General features: G+C 34.8%; 1 protein-coding gene across 2 annotated transcripts in view; it reads right to left on the reverse strand.

Annotated features, from left to right (window-relative positions):
* SECISBP2L (SECIS binding protein 2 like) overlaps positions 1-20,496 on the reverse strand; it is a 68,798-nt gene that overhangs the window by 43,771 nt on the left and 4,531 nt on the right. For both annotated transcript variants that reach the window (XM_025918626.2, XM_025918625.2), the window contains exons 2-7: positions 15,753-15,931; positions 13,375-13,699; positions 11,611-11,746; positions 6,595-6,824; positions 6,291-6,315; positions 5,763-5,878 (exon numbers count right to left, since the gene is read on the reverse strand). In XM_025918626.2, coding sequence (XP_025774411.1) covers positions 5,763-5,878; positions 6,291-6,315; positions 6,595-6,824; positions 11,611-11,746; positions 13,375-13,699; positions 15,753-15,931 — 1,011 coding nt within the window. The remainder of the gene's footprint in view (positions 1-5,762; positions 5,879-6,290; positions 6,316-6,594; positions 6,825-11,610; positions 11,747-13,374; positions 13,700-15,752; positions 15,932-20,496) is intronic.

A 20,496-nucleotide genomic window follows, 5' to 3' on the forward strand; every position in this document is an offset into this window, starting at 1 on the left:
AATTATAGGAAGTGGGAAACAGATCAGTGGATTCTAGGGGTTAACGAGAGGCTGGTAGGGAAGGTAACAGGAGTGTGGCTACAAAAAGGAAAAACATGAGGGAACCTTGCAGTAACAGATCTGTTCTGTATCTTGACTATATCAATATCAATATCCAGGTTGTGAGAATGGACTACAGTTTTGCAAGATGTTATCATGGGGACAAAGTGCACATTACCTTTTTATTAAACTATGATAAGTCTTCTAATATCTGTGGTTTTATTAAAAAAGAAAGAAACAATTCCTAGGAAAGGTTAAAAATTAAAACCCTTATTTACAAGAAAATAGATTTAGGAGAATAAAATTTTCCTTCAATGCATAAATCATCATCCCATTAACAAATCTGTGAAATGTTCAACTGTCATAAAAGCAAGATTAAGAATCTTAAGACATTTCAATCCCCCCCCCCCCCCTTATGCCAATGCAGCCAACATGAAATGCATCTCTTAACCAGGACACTTAGAAGATGTGAGAAGTATCTTCATTACCAGTTACCAAAAATTCTAACAATAAACAGAAAATGAAGCAGATCTGGACCAGAAGGTACTAATATACAGGCTTTGGATGATGAAATCAAAGTATGCACACAAAGACCTGGAACCACCTAGCAATTCCCATGCTATGCAACTGGTCTAAAAAGACTTGCTGATAAATGGATTTTTTATTTTTATTTTTTTTTAAGAAACAGAATTTTTAAAGGCGGCTGGGTGGTTCACTCGGTTAAGTGCCCAACTCTTGCTTTCAGCTCAGGTCATGATCTCACGGTTGATAAGATCGAGCCCATGTCAGACTCCAGGCTGACAGAACTGAGCCTCCATGGAATTCTCTCTCTCCCTCTCTCTCTGCCCCTTCCCACTCTCTCTCTTGCATGCATGCGTGCTCTCTGAATGAAAGAAAGGAAAAAAGAAAAGGAAAGAAAGAAAAGGAAAGAAAGAAAGAAAGAAAGAAAGAAAGAAAGAAAGAAAGAAAGAAGGAAGGAAGGAAGGAAGGAAGGAAGGAAGGAAGGAAAGAAAGAAAGAAAGAAAGAAAGAAAGAAAGAAAGAAAGAAAGAAGAAATTTTTATACTCTTTTGCGAGGTAGGCTGCATGACAGAATAAGCCAGAAGACAGTCATACTGCAAATTTAATTCTTCTACTCAACTACATCCTATAAATATCTCTTAAGAAACGATAATTTTCCAGATACCCAAAAGTTTCTCAATTTTAAATATTCACCTCATTTTAAAACAGGCTCATAAACTTGGACAGAGAAATGGACAGAGGCATACATAAGCAATGAAACAAATCTCAGTAAAATCTTAGCTAGCATATAAGCTGGTCGCTACATGAATGTTTTCTGTAAAATGACTTCAACTTTACTATTTAGAAATTTTCAGAAAATATTTCAAAAATTGGTTCACGAAAAGCAGCTCATACAAGACTAGTAAAACAAATGCAATTTATAATGTCTAGGTAAAAAAGAAACAACTTAATTCAAAAGTTATTAACATGTAAGTAAGTGCTAAGACTCAAGCCCCAAAACAGGGATGACTAAAACGCAAGAGATTAATTCTTGAGCACAACTTTTCTTTCTCTGGACAGTCACTATCACAAAAATGTAACGCAAACCTGCCCTCCAAAGGCATTAAAATTGTATCAGAAATAAGCCCTATTGTAAAGCAGTTAAGTATACATGCATTAATGTTGCTACAAACACTAAAACAATTTTTTTTTTTTAATTTTAGAGAGAGAGCGAGAACATGCAAGTGGGAGAGAGGGAGAGAGAAAGAGAATCTTAAGCAGGCTCCACACTCTGTGCAGAGCCTGACATGGGGCTCGATCCCATGATGCTGGGATCATGACCTAAGCCAAAATCAAGAGTTGGATACTCAACTGACTGAGCCACCCAGAAGGCCCTAAAGATGAACTTCTTAATGCTATTTAAAACATAAACTTGTGGGGGCGCCTGGGTGGCTCAGTCGGTTGGGCGTCCGACTTCGGCTCAGGTCATGATCTTGTGGTCCGTAAGTTCGAGCCCCGCGTCGGGTTCTGTGCTGGCAGCTCAGAGCCTGGAGCCTGTTTCAGATTCTGTGTCTCCCTCTCTCTCTGACCTTCCCCCGTTCATGCTCTGTCTCTCTCTGTCTCAAAAATGAATAAATGTTAAAATAAATAAATAAATAAATAAATAAATAAATAATAAAACATAAACTTGTGTATGGCAATAATAATGAGCAAAGTCAACAATGAAAATGAAAACCTAGCAAAATATTTGCAACTCACATTACGAACTGAAGGCTCCTAAAATTTTTTAAATTTGGTAAGAGCTTGATCAAATAGATTTAAAAAAATTTTTTTTAATGTTTATTTATTTCCAAGGCAGAGAGAGACAGAGCATGAGTGGGGGAGGGGCAGAGAGAGAGGGAGACACAGAATCTGAAGCAGGCTCCAGGCTCTGAGCTCTCAGGACAGCCTGACGTGGGGCTTGAACTCACAAACCATGAGATCATGACCTGAGCCAAAGTCGGTCGCTCAACCGACTGAGCCACCCAGGTGCCCCTGATCAAATTGATTTTAAAAATGTACCAAAAGGAAAAAAAATAGATCAAGATACAAAAAAGAAAAAAGGGGGGGGGGGGACAAAAGATATGACCAAACAAGTTCACAAAAAAAATACAAAGAGCTGATAAACATATGGAAAGATGCTCAATATTAATATACCATTCTCAACTGGCATAAATCCAAAATCCTGAAAACATACACTCTCTAAAGCTATATGGAAAAAGGCACTCTCTACATTATTGTCAAGGCTTAAATGGTATCAAATAACAGAAGTGATTTAACCTTTTCACCCATCAGTCCCTTATCCAGGAATTTATTTTGCTGCTATACACACACATTTCTAAATGATACTGCAGCATGTCTATACCAGCAATAATTTACAAACAACTCAAGTGTCCATTAATAGGAAGACTACAGAAACTAACAAGGATATATCCATACTTCAAACAGGAGTTTTTTTAGAAGTGTGGAAGTCCTCTATGTAATAATATGGAAATGTCTCCAAGATACATTGTTAAGTGATAAAAACAGCACAGAACAGAGTGGGAAAAACATGAGATACATAATTATATTTGCATAGAATGACATGAAAATATGCAAAAAAAAAACCTAATTGAAAGGAAATTATAGGGAAGAGAGGACAAGGGAAGACAGGGTGAAAAGGAGTTTTTTTTCCTTGTATAATCTTTTTCATGTCTTCTATTTTTCAACCAACTCACAAAATAAAACTTTTTTTTTTTTTTTTTTTTTTTAATTTTTAGATTCTATCCATTGTTTAAAATTAAGATTACACTGAGGTCCTTGGGTGACTCAGTCAGTTAAGCGTCCGACTTCAGCTCAGGTCATGATCTCGCGGTTCTTGAGTTCAAACCCCACGTCGGGCTCTGTGCTGACAGCTCAGAGCCTGGAGCCTGCTATGAGTTCTGTGTCTCCCTCTCTCCCTGCCCCTCCCCCATTCCTGTGCAGGTGCACATGCTCTCTCTCTCTCTCTCAAAAATAAATATTAAAAACAATTTTTAAATCAAATTATTAAAGTAAGGTTACATCAGAATACAGAAAGAATCTGTTCAAATGTTAAAACACTGGTAAAAATATTAAAAAAGTTACAACAGCATGGTACAGGTACCAAAATCTGATAAATGTAACAAACAGCCCAGAAACAGCACCTAAAACATAAGAAATTAGCAAATGAGTAAAAGCGTAGAACAAATCAGAGAAAAGAATAGATTAAAATTTTACAACTGGTTGGGGCGCCTGGGTGGCGCAGTCGGTTGGGCGTCCGACTTCAGCCAGGTCACGATCTCGCGCTCCGTGAGTTCGAGCCCCGCGTCGGGCTCTGGGCTGATGGCTCAGAGCCTGGAGCCTGTTTCTGATTCTGTGTCTCCCTCTCTCTCTGCCCCTCCCCCATTCATGCTCTGTCTCTCTCTGTCCCAAAAATAAATAAACGTTGAAAAAAAAAATTAAAAAAAAAAAAATAAAAAATAAAAAAAATAAAAAAAAATAAAAAAAAAAATTTTACAACTGGTTAACTACTCTGAAAATTGACACCATTATTATATCATGCATCCAAATAAATCTCAGATAAAAAGGTCTTGCAACATTATGCTACAAAAAAAATAGAAAATATAAGTGAATTATTTATTTCACTTCTAAGCGACTTTTTAAGCCTGTAAACAATCAGAAATCACAAAAGGGGAATATATTTTAACAGAAAAAAATTATTCTGAACATTACAAAACAAATACAAACTTAAAAAAAAATTTTTTTTAATGGTTATCTATTTTTGAGAGAAAAAGAGACAGAGTGGGAGCAAGGGAGGGGCAGAGAGAGGCAGACACGAAATCCATAGCAGGCTTCAGGCTCCAGCACAGAGCCCAACGTGGGGCTGGAACTCACGAACCGCAAGATCACGACCTGAGTCAAAGTCGGACACTTAACTGGCTGACCCACACAGGTGCCCCACAGATACATACTTAAGAATAGGTCTAATAACCTATCAGAAGTAGGAAACACATTGCTCAACATCTGGCTTCAGTTCTTCTGGAATGAAGAGAAATGCAAAATAAACAAAACCTAACAGACTGCATATATGTATTTGCATTATTTTTTTATTGTTCTTTTACTATTCTTCACCACACTGGTATTATTACCTCCCCTCCAGTGGGCTATGGATACCAAAAGTAATAGTCTAGTAAGTTACAATTTGAACATAAAATGTCAGCACTTAACTACCATTTTATAGATTTTCTCTCATCTACATAAACAATTCTTGTTTTAGCTCTTTTGTTTCTAATCAAATAAAGCTAGACTGCCTCACATGCCTGCCACAAACAACAGTGACTCCTAACCACAGAGAAAAGGGTATTATTCTGCTTGTTTTCCTGACATTAGGGTGCATATGAAGCACTTCATTTCAGCAAATGAGCAGGCAAGTATTTGGTCTACTTAATCCGTTAGTAACTTACTCTTATTTCAGTTCATCCACAGATCTATTCATAGGATACTCATAATGCCTTAACTAGATTTAAGGAATCCAAGCAGTCTATCTACAAACTGAAAAAGAAAAATGCTGACCAACAAACAACTCCCTGATTTCACATACAACCAACGCAGGAAGACAGTTCCTGAAAATCCGTGGCAGTATGTAACGTGCTCTGCTGTACTCCAGGTAGATATTGTTCTCCCACATCACAGCATGAGGCGGCTATCTCTATGGCACTAGAACAAGCACAGAGCGTGTAGCTTGTGGTGTTCATGGTCAAGTAAAGCCGTATGAACAAGACCACAGTTCTAAAGTTCAAATAATCAATATTTATGGCATTAAATGCTTTTAAATTTTTTATATGGGTAAAAAAGTCATGGCAGATGAAGCATGCCTAGAAGATATTCATTCTCCTTTAAAAATATGAAATATACAAATATATTTCTTAAATACAGTTAAGTACAAAACGGAACATATAACTATATACATGCCACTTAGAGTCAACATTTTCCCATTTTGTTTCATTACTTAAGTATTAATTTTATTAGCTAAGCCATTTTAAAGTTAGATATCATGGTATTTTACTATTACTATAATTCAACACACAACTCCAAAAATTAAGGACACTGCTCTTCAAGACCACTATACCATTTACAATAATTCATCTCACACTAATCAAATTTCTCCAACCTAACTGAAATTACCTGTGAATTATTTCTTTGTTCAGTCTGCCTTCCACCTCTAGAAAATGTCTGATTTTTTTCCATCCAAGGTTTTTTCTGAGTTGCCTGGCAAGTTACATTCGACCAATTTACACCACCTGTAACCAATAAGATTTAAAAAAAGTATTTATTTATGAAAAATGCCAAAACGTAAATTATCCCTTAACTTCATGTATTGAAATTCAGTCACTATAAACTAATACTGGAAATTTCTCTACAAACTTTAAGTGGTATTCCAGTTCTTAGCAATACAATTGCCATCTCGCAGAATACCTCCGGCTGACATTTTCTCAATTTTCATCTGTACTTTCAAAGTAATGTGAATCTCTCTGGAAGATTACTAAATTTTTTTTTTTTTTTTTCGCAACATCTGTACTTTCAAAGTTATGTGAATCTCTCCGGAAGATTTCTAGTATTTTTGTAGCATCAGCAAGCTTCATGCTTAAAAGCAAAACTTTGACATGGATAAAGAAGAAAGTATAGCAAAAACACTATGCAAAAAATAAGTACCTGTACATATAGATGATTCCGCATGCTAAAAATAAAAACAAAAAAGATAATTATTTTCTGCTTAAGAGTCAACACCATATGCCTTGCAAAATGTTTCATAACTTAGTCTAGTGTAAAGCATGCTTATCATAATCTTAGAAAAAATATTTATTCATAAATATTATTCATATTAATATACAGAATACATTTTGATCCATTCTATTACTATAGGAATTGTTAATGAAAATAGATACTTAATCTTTAGCGAGGATACAAAGATATTGACATAGATGACTGATAAAGAAATCAAGGCAGTGTTACATACATTCATGGTGCTAGACTCCGGATTTCTCAAAGCCCCTGCAGCAGGCTGGTTGTTACTGTGTTTGGGACTGCAGTAGCCACTATCACTGTCAATGTCGGCTTCACTAGCCCCCTGCTCACTAGAGGATTCGGCAGTGGGATGGGATGCTCTTCTCCTCCTGCCTTTGGACTTCCAGAGCATTGTGGCAGAGCTCTCCGAGAGAGATTTGTTAGCAATATCTGACGGGAAATCTATAAAGCAAGGAAGGTGTGACATCTCTTTGTGAGGATCAAGTTGATAAATTCTTGTTAAATTATCATTAAGGTCATAAGAAAATGAAGGTATCTAACTTGGTAAATGGAGGAAAAAAGCAAAACCTTTTTTGAAAAGCTCAAAAGATACGATGTTCCAACAAGTTGGTTTACGACATGCATATATTATGAAAAGAGAATAAAGTAGTTGCAGAAATATTAAAACAAACCACCAGTACCCACTTAAGAAAAATAACATCACCAATCGTTTTGAAGTCCACTGCATGCCCCCACCAACACTGCATCTTCTTCCTCCCCCAGGGTTACATTTATTTGGAATTCTGGATTTACCACTTCCTCACTTTTTAATATAGCTTTTTCATGGATTTTTACACTCCTACAACATAAATCATGTGATTTTGCACTTTCAGCTTTATAAAAATGAAATACTGTCCATTTTCTTTTGCGATTTGCTTCCCAGTCCTGCCCCATTCCCCATCATTAGTTTAGACATTCCAATGCATGTGGCTGTAATTCATTAATATCATTAAAATCTAGGATGCCCGTGTATGAATATACCATACCATATATTACTTATTCTTTGTACCAGTGATGGGATACTTGGGCTGTTCTGGGGTTTTGCATTATTGAGTAATACTGCTGTAACCATTCTTTTTTTTTTAATGTTTATTTATTTTTTAGGGGTGGGGTGGTTAGAGAGGCTCCACACTGTCAGTGCAGAGCCTGATGTGGAATTCCAACTCACGAACCTGTGAGATGATGACCTGAGCCAAAATCAAGATGCTCAACCTACTGAGCCATCCAGGTGCCCTGTGCTGTAACCATTTTTATACATATATTTGAATGTGTTTGTGTGAATATGGAAGTTTTTTTACAGTAAATACTGCCAGGCCTTATGGGATACACATATTCAACTTTACTTTGTAATGCCAAATCATTTTCAGTCACACTGTTGAAACAGTTTACAGCCCAACTGCAGGATATAAATATCCACAATGATTCACATATTCACAAATACTTGATACTATCTTCTAGGCCATAATTTTTGCTGTTAGATATAGAGAGACAGCTCACTGTGGGTTTTTCATTCATATTTTTTTGCCTAATAATGAGGTTTGATATCTTTTCTCATGCTTTTAGCCACTAATTTTTTCCCTTCTGTGAAATACCTAATTTTACTTTTGAACTGTTTGACTCCTACCAATTTTTCTAGTGAGTTGTCTCTTATTTTGTATTTCACAAATTGTAATCAAAAGACATTATTAAAAAAAACCTTCTACAATTTCCTCCCAACCCAACAAATAACAATTTTCCTTTTTCCACATTTCTGCCTATAATTTTTACAAAGCATCAATACAATTATATGAGTTGTGCTATTTAATATTACACATACGTTCTTCATAATTATAATGTAAGAAGGCTCCATATTATTCCAGAATGGATGTCCTGCACTTCTCTTGACTTGTTGCCTGTTACTAAACATTAGGAAGCTTTCAGTGTGCTACTGCAATTTGGATCTTTCATCAAACAGTCCCTTTTCTTTTTAGGGAAATACATCCATTTTGGATACATTCATAGGAGAGGAACAATTGGGTCAAAGGAAAAATTCCTACAGTCCTGCCAAATTGTTTCATCCCCCTGGTACTGTGTCCCAAGGGTCCTGAGAGTAATGTGGGATCATTTTCTTATTGTTCATACGAATTTTTTATGTCTTCATACTAATACTCTGTCACTTACAGGCATGGCAAAAATCTTTTCCAGTTTTGTGGCTAATTCTTTCACTCACTTTTGACAGAATTTATTTCAGAATTAGTTCCCTTCCTGCTGTCATAAAGATATCTGCCTGTATTTTCTTCTACTGTGGTTTCCCATTTGTCATTAATCCACCTGAAGTAGATTTGCATGGGCTGTACGTTATCTGTAATGCTATCTCTGTCATTTTCCATATGTGTTTCCACATACATATGACTCTGTTTCTGGGTCCCCTGTTCTAATTTTCACATGCTGCATTTTGCATACTGTATTTTTTATATAACAATTTAAGATAATGTAATAGGTCTTGATATTTAGAAGAAAAGTTCTTTTCTTCTCAGATGATCCTTTTAGAATTAGTCTGTCAAATTTCCCAAAATTTCCTATTGAGATTTTGATTAGAACTATACTGCTAGCTTCACAACCATCATCCTGACTGGAGCCATGGAGAAAGTCGGGTTATTGTCTCCATATCATTCCCCACTTAAAAACCTTTGATGACTTCTTATTGCATTCACAACAAGATCGAAATCACATAACCTGACTTATGAGCCCTAAATCATCTGGCCTCTAACTCTCCAGCCTCAGCTCATGAGTTGTCATTCATTCATTTATTCTTTTATACTTATTAATTCTTTCACTCACTTAGCAATTATGTGTTGACCACTGTCCTGGGATTTAAGTGAATAACACAAACTAAAATTATTGCTTTCTTGGAGTTTATATTCTATCAGTACTCTAGAGTGATCTGGCAATGGGACACAAATAATAAACAGGATGAAAAAAGAAAATTAAAAAAAAAAAAGAACTACACAGAATCTACAGACTGACTTAGGCAAAAATGACATTTGCAGTGTCAAATCATCCTATATGAACAGGTTGCTTTTTTTAAATGTCCTATTATAAAGTTATAATTTTCTGCATAAATTTACATTCCCACTAACAGTATATAAGAATTCTTTTTTCTTCACATCTTCAGGTGCACTAGTTATTTGTCTTTTTGATTCTAGCCACTCTGACAGGTGTAAGGTGATATCTTGCTGTGGTTTTGATTTGCATTTCCCTGATGATTAGTGATGCTGAGCATCTTTTCATGTGTCTATGGGCCATTTGTATATCTTTGTTTTTGCTTTTTGCTTTGTTCTTTATTTTGGTTTGGGTTTTTTGGGGGGGTTGTTTTGTGGTTTTGGGGGGTTATGAGGTTTTTTGTTTTTTTATTTTAGAGAGAGAGGGACAAGCAGGGGAGAGGAGAAAAGGAGGGAGGGAGGGAGGGAGGGAGAGAGAGAGAGGAGAGAGGAGAGAGAATCTTAAGCAGGCTCCACATTCAGCAAGGAGCCCAATGTGGGGCTTGATCCCATAACCCTGAGATCGTGACCTCAGCCAAAATCAAGGATCGCATGCTCAACTAAGACACCCAGGCACCCCTATATCTTCTTTGGAAAAATGTCCATTCAGGTCTTCTAGTCCACTTAAGTCAATTATCTGGGGTTTTGTTTTATTTTGTTTTGGTATTGAGCAAATATTTGGGATATTAGTCCCTACTGGATATATCATTTGCGAATATCTTCTCCCATTCAGTAGATTGCTTTTTGTTTTGCTAATGGGTCATCTTTTCATTTTCTAATTCTTATGCTTCAGAATACTGTCTTTGTGGTCACTTAATGAGCAAACTAAAGAAGTAAGGACTTTTAAAGCAGTCCCAGTGTTAAAAGCAGGTAGAAGTCCTTCTGACTAGGAACAACTGCAACATAGAAAGCTGTGTAATATGTTACATTGTGTTCCTTTTCTAAAGCCACTCCAAGCATTTGTTAGTCTGTTAATCTCACTGCTTTATGAGCTACAAACTACATACAATGACTGTACTACCAGTAAGATTGCTTTTTAACGGATTCCCAGATCCTTTCTGACTCCTAAGAGATCTAAGCAATTGTAAAAAAATAACTGAACTCATGTCTAAAGAAAAGGTACAGCCCAAATGAAAGAAAGTATGCACAGGGTGCCTGGGTGGCTCAGACAGTTAAGCGACCAACTCTTGATTATGGCTCAGGTCATAATCCCACAGTTAGTTCATGAGTTTGAGCCCCGAGTTGGGCTCTGTGCTGACAGAGCAGAACCTGCTTGGGATTCTCTCTCTCTCTCTCTCTCTCCTTCTCTCTCTGCCCTTTCCCTGCATACAAACATACATAAATTTGCATATAAATTTATTTTAAACCAGACCAAATTGCACAGATGTGGAGATTATAGAGGCGTAAAAAGTAAATGTGCCTTTGAATAGATCTAATTCTTGGTCTTGGATCATTAACAAGAATTTTTACTAGTGTCAAAGACAATGGGTGAGAAGAGATAGTTATCTACTCTATAGCTATTAAGCTAAGATCAAAGATACAAATTGGAATTTAATGATACAAACTAGAAAATAGCTAGAATATTATAAGACTATTACTTTTATCTCTTACCAGGATAAAGCTTTCTTAATGTTTATTTAGTCCTCTAAAAAACCCTGGACAAAATGATTTCCAACTAGCTCAAAATTTTTATTTGCTTGACAGGATACAGGTGCCACTCACAGGTTTGGTTCAGATCTATGCTAAAATATGGCATAGAAAACTTGCCAAGTTCTTCCTATAAAGATACTATACAATATTAGAATATTTTATAAAGGGTTTTAACCTAGTTATAAAAAAAAACATACAATTTTGACCTCTGCCAAAATGAGTCCTCAAATTCCTACAATGTCTGCAAAATTCTATCTCTGATTTCTGAAATGCTCCACTACTCTAACGGAATAAGGACACCTCAAACCCTACTCAAAAATTGCACATTAGCCAGGAAGCAAGTTGACAGAACATTACAAAGATGGACTGCTTTTATCCTTGCTAGAGAATTTCACAAAGTGGCAGGATAAATGGATGAAAGTCTAGAATCCTGAGAAGTGGTACAGACCATAATTATAAAGTCAATACATGACAACAGATAAAAATCAGTGATGTATATGTAAGAACCCTTGCCTTACCAGTTTGCTGTGAAGCATCTACCAGAAGCACAATTTTTGATCGATTATCAGGACCTGCTGCATTTGTCTCTTTCTGAGTAGCTACGTTTTTCACCAGTGGCCTTTTGCTTTTTATGTGCTGTTGTAAAAGCTGTTGCTGATTTAAGCACCAAAAAAATAAAAATAATAATTTAAAATCCTATTCAATGTACTAAATAAACAGTATAAAATACATACCCACTATATAACACACCTAAATGTATGTTCTAAATTAGTGGCTCCCAACCCATGGGGAAAAAGAGGGTTACCGTGTTAGGAATTCATGAAATTATCTGTAGCTAATCATAATATATTAAATAAGGTATTGTACACACAATTTAATACTGTTTTTCAAATAATCGTTAACACTATGACTAATAAATTATTAATTCATTTTTAACTGTTACTTGCAGTTTATATTTTTCTCAATCAGTAATAAATAATAGGAATATAATATCATATAAGGGGCTGTAAGTTTTTATTTAGAAGGGTAACAGAAAGGGTAGTAGCTTATCCAAGGGATAAATTTTACTTTCATGATGGCAAAAAAGTACAAAAATAATTTCTGCTTTAGAGCTTAAAAAGAAAATATAAAAAGGCTGATTCTTTCCTTCACTTTTTTAATCTGACTATTCATCACCTAGGTGTGATTTATATAATAGAACTCTGAATTTAACTTCCTAAATTCAAGTGCTAGAAATGTAATTTGAGAAATTATGTTTCTTCAACATCTAAAAGTTATATACTACTATTTTATTTTACATTCTTCAGAAGTCCCAAAAGTATTTCCCTTGACCCAGTATTTCCATGAACAAAGACTAAAAGCTTTTTAAAGCAACCTCTGCTGCATGTTTGTATTTTAATGTGTGAAAAGTATGGCAGAGGACAGCAAAGACTTTTCACTGAAGAAGCTGGTCTAATGGAATCTAGGAAAGCATCAACTCCTTAATGAAACAGTCGTAAGATGCATCTAAGAAATCACTCTGCCTTCAATTAGCTAAAAAGTACTGAGAAGAAACATGGTTTTTCTTATTTGCTTTGATATTAAGGCCTCAATATAAAGGTAACCTTTTAGTTAAGAAACAGTTACCTACAATAAATCTTAAATCTCCTGTGTTTTCAAGATCTTCATGTCTCCCTCATTTTTTTGTTTTTAATTTAGTCAAAAGGATGATCTTGACTAAGAGTGGCTTCACACATTTATCTATCATTTTCTTCAGCCCTAGGAGACCCTGTGTTCAATAACATAGCAAAGCAACACTTGAATAACAAAGTGCTATTGCTACTAAAAATTCACAGAATAGAAACAATGAAGTTGAAGGGATTTAATAGTATCTGATAACCAGACAGTATCATCTGATTTCTGAAGACTGAAATATATGAAGTGCATTAGTCATTCAATACCACTAGCATAGGATCCAAACTAACCACTTAGAAACACTGGTGGCACTATGCAATTTTATCACTAAATTAAAATAATTTGGAAATATTTGTGTATTATAATTATTTACAACTCTCTAAAGGAACCTGAAGATAACTGTAAATCATATCATCAATTAAGAATAAGGCACAATAAAAAACAGGAAAAATTATAAATGCTCTACCCTTGACTATTTTATATTAGTGAATGAAATGTTTTAGAGTAAATTCGGCATTAAAGGTTAATCAATACAAGTAGCAATTACTTACATTATTATTAACAACAGAAATATCAAACATAAAAGCCAATCAAAAGAAGTCACTTACTTTTGGTACAACTGGTCCTCTGTTACCATTTCTGCTTCGATGACTGGACAATGGGAAGACTTGTCCAAGCTGATTTGGACGCTCAGGGCATTCTGTGGTTATGGTATTTACAGTATTTGCAGCCTGAAAGGTGTTGGAGTAAGGTGTAGGAAAAGGATGATAGAATCCCATAACTTGGGCACATGGTGCTGGCATCAGCTGATAATATGTATACTCTGTAGAAACAGGTGGCTGAGCTGATATAATGGGGTAGGCAAGGTATGGTCCAGCAGGATTTGGATTGGGCTGTTGCCATCGCATATCATTGTTATACAATGGAAACTGTCTGTTAAAATCAAATGAAAACAGAACACATCTATTGACAAGTCTAAAAGTAATACTAAAGCACAATCTATTTAATTTGCTTTAAAAAAAAGGTATAGAACAGTGGCCTCATAATAAAAAAGATAAAATTATCATCTAATAAATTTCTTTGCTGTAATTACAGATTTTTAAGTATGTGTAATAACAACTTAAATGACAGTATAAAGGAATTCAACCTGATAGTGTTATTGCATTCCAAAATTTTAAAACTACATACCGTTCTTATTTATAAGTCAACCCCCTCAAGGTATTTCTGCCTAGAAGTTAAATATCTAGCCACTGTATCTGCCAACAAAGGCGGTCCAAATTTCCCATCCAATGCTAACTATGACAGCCTTCTGCAAAAAGCAGAGTAAGGTGATCACTGTGTAAGGTGATCATGACAGTGAGTGATCTGATTCTTCCACCTCTCATTCTTCAGCTCAGTCCCTGGCCTCCTACTCCTCTTCCATACTGCCCCAACCATTTGGCCAAGTCAAGCTCTTCTCCAGGCTTCCCCCAGTGGCAATGGAAGCAGGTTTCAGGTCCAAGGGAAAGAAAAGAAGAGGCAAGCCTGTCCACTGCCATCTTATCCCTAACATTAGAGCTTTCTCTAGTGCAATTCCTACAAAGCATCAGCAAGATTCTTCATTTCTCAGCAGTTCTTACAGAAGATTGCTGAAGAATGAGGGGTCATGGGGGAGGTGGAGCATTGAGCTTTTCCTCACTACTCCCACAACAAAGTGCAATGGATAAATGTTCACTGCCATAATTTAAAAAATATTTTTAAATAATCTGCTGGCTTATTTACTCATGAATTCTCAAAGGTTATTTGGTACAGTAAGAAAAATTAATCATACTTTACATTTGGCCATTTTATCAAATGCAAAAATAGCACTATTACATTTGGCTTATAAGTCACTTCGAACACAGCCCAATATAGGTCAAAATTTTGTGATATAATGCTAACTTCAATTGAAAAGGATCCCCTACTCTTTGTCCAATCCCCAATACTATAATTTTAGAGATTATTAACTAGAATATTTAATAATATCTGATACAATAGTTCTTGGTCTCATATCTCTCACATTCGGAATATCTGAAAGAATGTGCCCTGACACACTAGTGTGCCACATGATGGCTTAAAGAGGTCTAGATTGCCTTTGCCTTCAGGGTGATGGGACAGAGGCTAGAGCCCAGCTACCCCATCATCCATTGATCCCAGAATGCTAGAGATGCCTAATTTTCTATGTGTGATATTACTCGAAAGAGGCTGAAAGTACTTTTAGACAGCAACAAAATGAACTACACCAATGAAGTACTAATCACTCAGTCTAAACAAGGTTAAAAAGGCTATCATGACTATAACAAGTTACACCCTAACCACTAGGTCACACATTATCTGAATTGCAAGCATTCTGCTAAATCACCCTGTGACTATAGCACAGAAGCTAAATTTAAACTAGAATCAGGGCCTAGAAATATATGTTAACCATAAAAGCTTCAATGTTAAGGACTATCCCTTGGTATTTTCTTCTCATGCCAGACTGTCCTGGAAATTGTGATTAGATACCTAATCTTAAAAAAAGGGTTTCTGCTCATCTCTTTCTGAAAAATTCTTCCTCCCTTTGTACCAATTTATTTCAAACTAACTTTAATGACTTATTATTGAAGATATGCCCAAAAAACTCCATTCCCTCTTAGAAAGACTGAGAAAACAATCTATGTTAATAATTTTCAAATTTCTACATCATTTGGTTTTATTTACTTCTCTTAAAAAAGAGAAACAGCTAATGTTTAAAAGGCACCAAAGGTGGGGTGCCTGGCTGGCTCCAGTTGGTGAGGCATGGAAGTCTTAACCTTGGCCTTGTAAATTTGAGCCCCAGGATGGGTGTAAAGATTACTAAAAAATAATAATACTAAACCTAAAAAAAAAAAAAAAAATAGAAAAGGGAAAAATTAAAAAGTATGCCTCTCCAACTGCTGTATTTCCCTACCCACCCCCATGAAAAAGAAAATAATAATAAACAAATTACCTATTGGACTGGTTTTCCTGCACAAATGGATAACAAGTAATCAGGTAGCTTGGAATTGGAGTTGGTTCTACACCAGAAACATTTCCATTATCATTTGGAAGTGCCATAGGGATCACAAATGTATCAGGATTTTTCTTCTGAGGAATAAATGGCTCTACCTCAGCTGACAGCTTGACATTCTTCAAAAAGAAAGTAAAACACACTATTAATACATGAGCAAAAAACTTAATACTAATTCACGATTTAACAACAGAAGACTCAGTGTTTACAAACAGTAATTAGATCTCCTCAGTATTTACAAAACATCCAAAGGAACAGCGATGTCAAATTAAAATAACCAAATATGGTAGGCAAAGATATCAAATAAAACAGGAGAAAACATATCAAAAGTTGCTGCATTTTAATGAAATCATTTCTTACATAACCAAAGCTGTTAAAACAATAAAGAGTGTAAGGCAGTCAGACTTGAGTCCAAAAATAAGGCTGACAGTAAGAAAACTAGCTCTTCAGACAAAACAACATGCTTTTAACTAATTTTGTTGAGGGGAAAAATCATTAAACAGAGTTCTGAAGATAATCACCTTATACTTGTTTGAATAGTCTAAAAAATAGACTATTTCTGTCCATTTTAGGAAATTAGATTAGTATGGTTTAATTAAAAAAGAAGGAAAGTGTCTACAATTAATGAAAAACTTTTCACAGTTAAACTGAGAGAAAAAGAATGAGTATTTCAGTTTTCCAGTAGATAACTTGAGTAAACTGAAGGAATCCAGAACTCCCATTTTAGCTTATTTTATATCTTTTTTTAAAAATTTTTTTTAATTTATATCCAACTTAGTTCACATATAGTGCAACAATGATTTCAGGAGTAGATTCCTTAATGCCCCTTACCCATTTAGCCCATCCCCCTCCCACAACCCCTCCAGTAACCCTCTGTCTGTTCTCCATATTTAAGAGTCTCTTCTGTTTTGTCCCCCTCCCTGTTTTTACATTATTTTTGTTTTCCTTCCCTTATGTTCATGTTTTGTCTCTTAAAGTCCTCATATGAGTGAAGTCATATGATACAGGTCCTTCTCTGACTAATCTCACTTAGCATAATACCCTCCAGTTCTATCCACATAGTTGCAAATGGCCAGATTTCATTCTTTTTGATTGCCAAGTAATACTCCACTGTATATATATACACACCACATCTTCTTTATCCATTCATCCACTGGTGGACATCTGGGCTCTTTCCATACTTTGGCTATTGTTGATGGTGCTGCTATAAACATTGGGATACATATGTCCCTTCGAAAGAACACACCTGTATCCCTTGGATAAATACCTAGTAGTGCAATTGCTGGGCCATAGGGTAGTTCTAATTTTAATTTTTTGAGAACCTCCATACTGTTTTCCAGAGTGGCTGCACCAGCTTGCATTCCCATGTAACGTTTCTTATAAAAAAATCTACAGAAACTTATAAGATATATTTTAAAAACTCAAGTATTTTAGGAGGAATATGTGGGTGACAAAACTATAAAGACAAATAAATAAGATCCACTAAGGTGAAGTTAGGAATTACTCATATGAAATTACTCCTATGAAAGGGAGTTGTGATCACAGGAGGCACTAGAGAGCTTCTGAGTGCCTGGCAAAGCTCTATATCCTCACTTGGGTGATAATTACCAGGCATTCGCTTTATATATAATTCATTAAGCTGTACATTGTTTTTATGCAGTTTTCCTTCTGTATTTAACAATTTTTTAATTATAAAAAGAAAAAAATCTATAACCACATTTTGCAAAAGTAGAATGTTAAAAACCACATAAATATTACAATCTAAAAAGATACTAAATCTTTAAGAAACCAGTAAGTGAAATGCAATCCAATGTTTCAAGCACTGAAATCAATTACAAAGCAACAGTCCTAACTAGAACTTTTTCCCAACAAACCCACTAGGGTGGAATTTATTGGAAGCTCTGAGCAAGGCAGAGCTCCTAGAATAAATTTCAGGCATGTTTCTCACAAAAGAAATCAGTAACAAATCCAAGAAAATCTGAAGACAAAATCTGAAGACTTGATATGCTCCATAGAATAGGCAACTTTTCTTCAAAAAAAATATTCTCTAAAAAGAATCCCCTAGAAATATTCAGAATGCTTGTAAAAAAAAGGTGGAGAGGAAGAAGCAATCTGAACTATTTACAGCAGTATTAACTCAATAACCTTCCTACCTGATTTAACTTTAAAATCTACTTTTATAGTATTAACCAAATCAGAAATAGAGACAGAACTTGCACTACAAATACAGTATCTATGAGCTGAAGCTGGTTTCTTGAATTTCAATATTGGAAGCAAAAATTCCTTCAAATGCTTAAATAGCCTAAGTCACTAATTTTCACTGTGATAATCATCAGAATTCAAAAATTATTCATGTAAGGTATAAAATATCAATGTAATAAATGGGCCGAAAATGGGGGGGAAAGCTGATTTTCAACAATAAGGCACAGATAATGGAAACCTGCTTTATATAGTTCATGCATAGGCATAAAGAGAGGGAAAACTTAAATCACATTTTAAGGACACTAAAAATGTAATTTTTAGGATTTCTTTGAAAAATCAAAAAGTCCTTTGAACATATAACTCTCTGAACAATTTTATAAATCTGTATTAGAAGGCATTAAGACTCTTTTTAAAAACAAGGAACATGATTACATAAAATTTCTATATGAAAAAGACAAAATACTAATAGAAAGAAGTAAGATAATTTAAAGATCGCCAAGTTTCCTGACATCTCCTGCCAAAGACCAACTCATAAAGTACACTGGTAATAACAAATTCAAATTCTTGCTTGTCAAAAGTTGCAACAAGTTTTTATACTTAGTGTCATTTTACTTTATAACAGTTTTATCAACTTATCAACCCGCTTTCCAAAATGTGGCATGTATAACTTATAACTGGTATCTGTACATATACACCGCATATACCCTTAAATATTAAAGTTTGCAATGATTTCTATTCTCAGTCCAATTCTAATATCAGAGTTCAACAATAAAACTCACAAACACTGAAGTGATTCTTTGTTTTTAGCAAAAAAGAAAAGCTGCTGTAGTCAACAGCTGCACAAACAGAAGATGTCACTAGTAGGAACAGACTGGCAAACTTTTTCCTATAGTTACAACTCTGTATGGTCTTAAAAATTGTTTGTTGTGACTTTGGGGACTTCAGTATCATACACTAAAATGAAGCATCTGCTATTCTCAGTCCTAAAAAGTAATGTTATGATCCCGAACTACTCTTAAATTCCACATAATAACGTCCATATAGGCAATATGTTAAGTAAGCAACAAATTCTGGCAGTATTTCAATTATGTTAGTATAGAAATCAAAGAAAAATGTCCTACATGGTGGACAACAAAACATTATGAAAAAATGAAAAAAAAACGAAACTACTTCATATAATGATATTCCTCAGTTTGAATTTGTTTTTTAGTCTTTATTTTTCAAAGATCTATCTTTTAGAAATCAGAAATTTTATAACAGGGAGTTGTCTCCTTAAAGTAAATATAAATATAAAATAAGTTTAAACCACACAAAGTCTATTCCTGTACTACTATTTACTTTAAAAAAAAATCTACATAAGTAAAATTATCTTTATCTTTCAGAAGTTATTTCAGAATTTTCCAAATTAATGAAAAATCATAATAATCCCAGAAAACTGTACGGGGGGGGGGGGGAGGGGAAACTTAGGCAGTTTCACATTCCTTTTAAATTTAGCATATATTAAAACAAATGTCAATAATAAAACTTCTTTGATGTGAATAATCTAGAAAACTCAAGAATTTATCAGAACATGAAACTATAAAAACCTTCTTTAAAAGAGTATATTAAGCAAACACATTGAAATCACTGACAGCCTATATAAATTCAACAAATATGCATGGGGTACATGTTCTGGAAAGAGCACTGTAGTAGACTGGTTTAGGGGAAAGGGGCAAACATTACTACGAAGCACACAACAGCAGAAAATGCACACTAAACTCCTCTGAGAACCTCCAGAACAGAGCATATATTTTTCCAAGATTAAGCAATAGAAAAAAACACCCACTTAGAATCAAAACTGAAGTAGAACACAATAAGGCACTCTCCCACAGTGAACTTTCAGAATTTTACACCTACAGAAAAAATATGATCATGGAAACCCTCTGCATCCTTTCTATGTTAAGGTAGAAACATGACATAGCAAACATTAAGATATTTTACATCTCATGGCTAAAGAAAAACATCTTCTAAAGGAAAAAATGACTAATGCTTAAGAGATACCTGCTGGCTGTATTGTTTCTGATTGGAATGGCTTATATGGAAAGTAAACACTTGCCAAATTAATTGCAGTAGTTATAAACAAAAGTTTTGCAAGACTCAAGAAAATATTGAGAAAAAAATCAAAATATTTAACTTAGATGGCTCACTTGATTTACTATTCATACCTTTTCATCTTTTCTTAAAATAGACCACACCTAATCCTATTAAAACATGACAGTACTTTCCGAAAAACCAGCTTTCCAAATTTAATACTGGTTTTTGATTATCTAACTTACTAATTTCTGGTTTTATATTTCTTCTTCTCTCTTGCTTTGATAGGGTTTTCTCGCTACATCTAGTCCTGAATGCTTAATTTTTATTTACCTTTTAAAATGTTTAATAATGAAAGCATTTATGACTATGCATTTGCCTCAGAGTATAGCTTCAGCCATATCCCATAGGT

This window comes from Puma concolor, chromosome B3, assembly GCF_028749965.1.
Source record: "Puma concolor isolate L17-30 chromosome B3, mPumCon1.1.hap2, whole genome shotgun sequence".
Taxonomy (NCBI): Eukaryota; Metazoa; Chordata; class Mammalia; order Carnivora; family Felidae; genus Puma; species Puma concolor.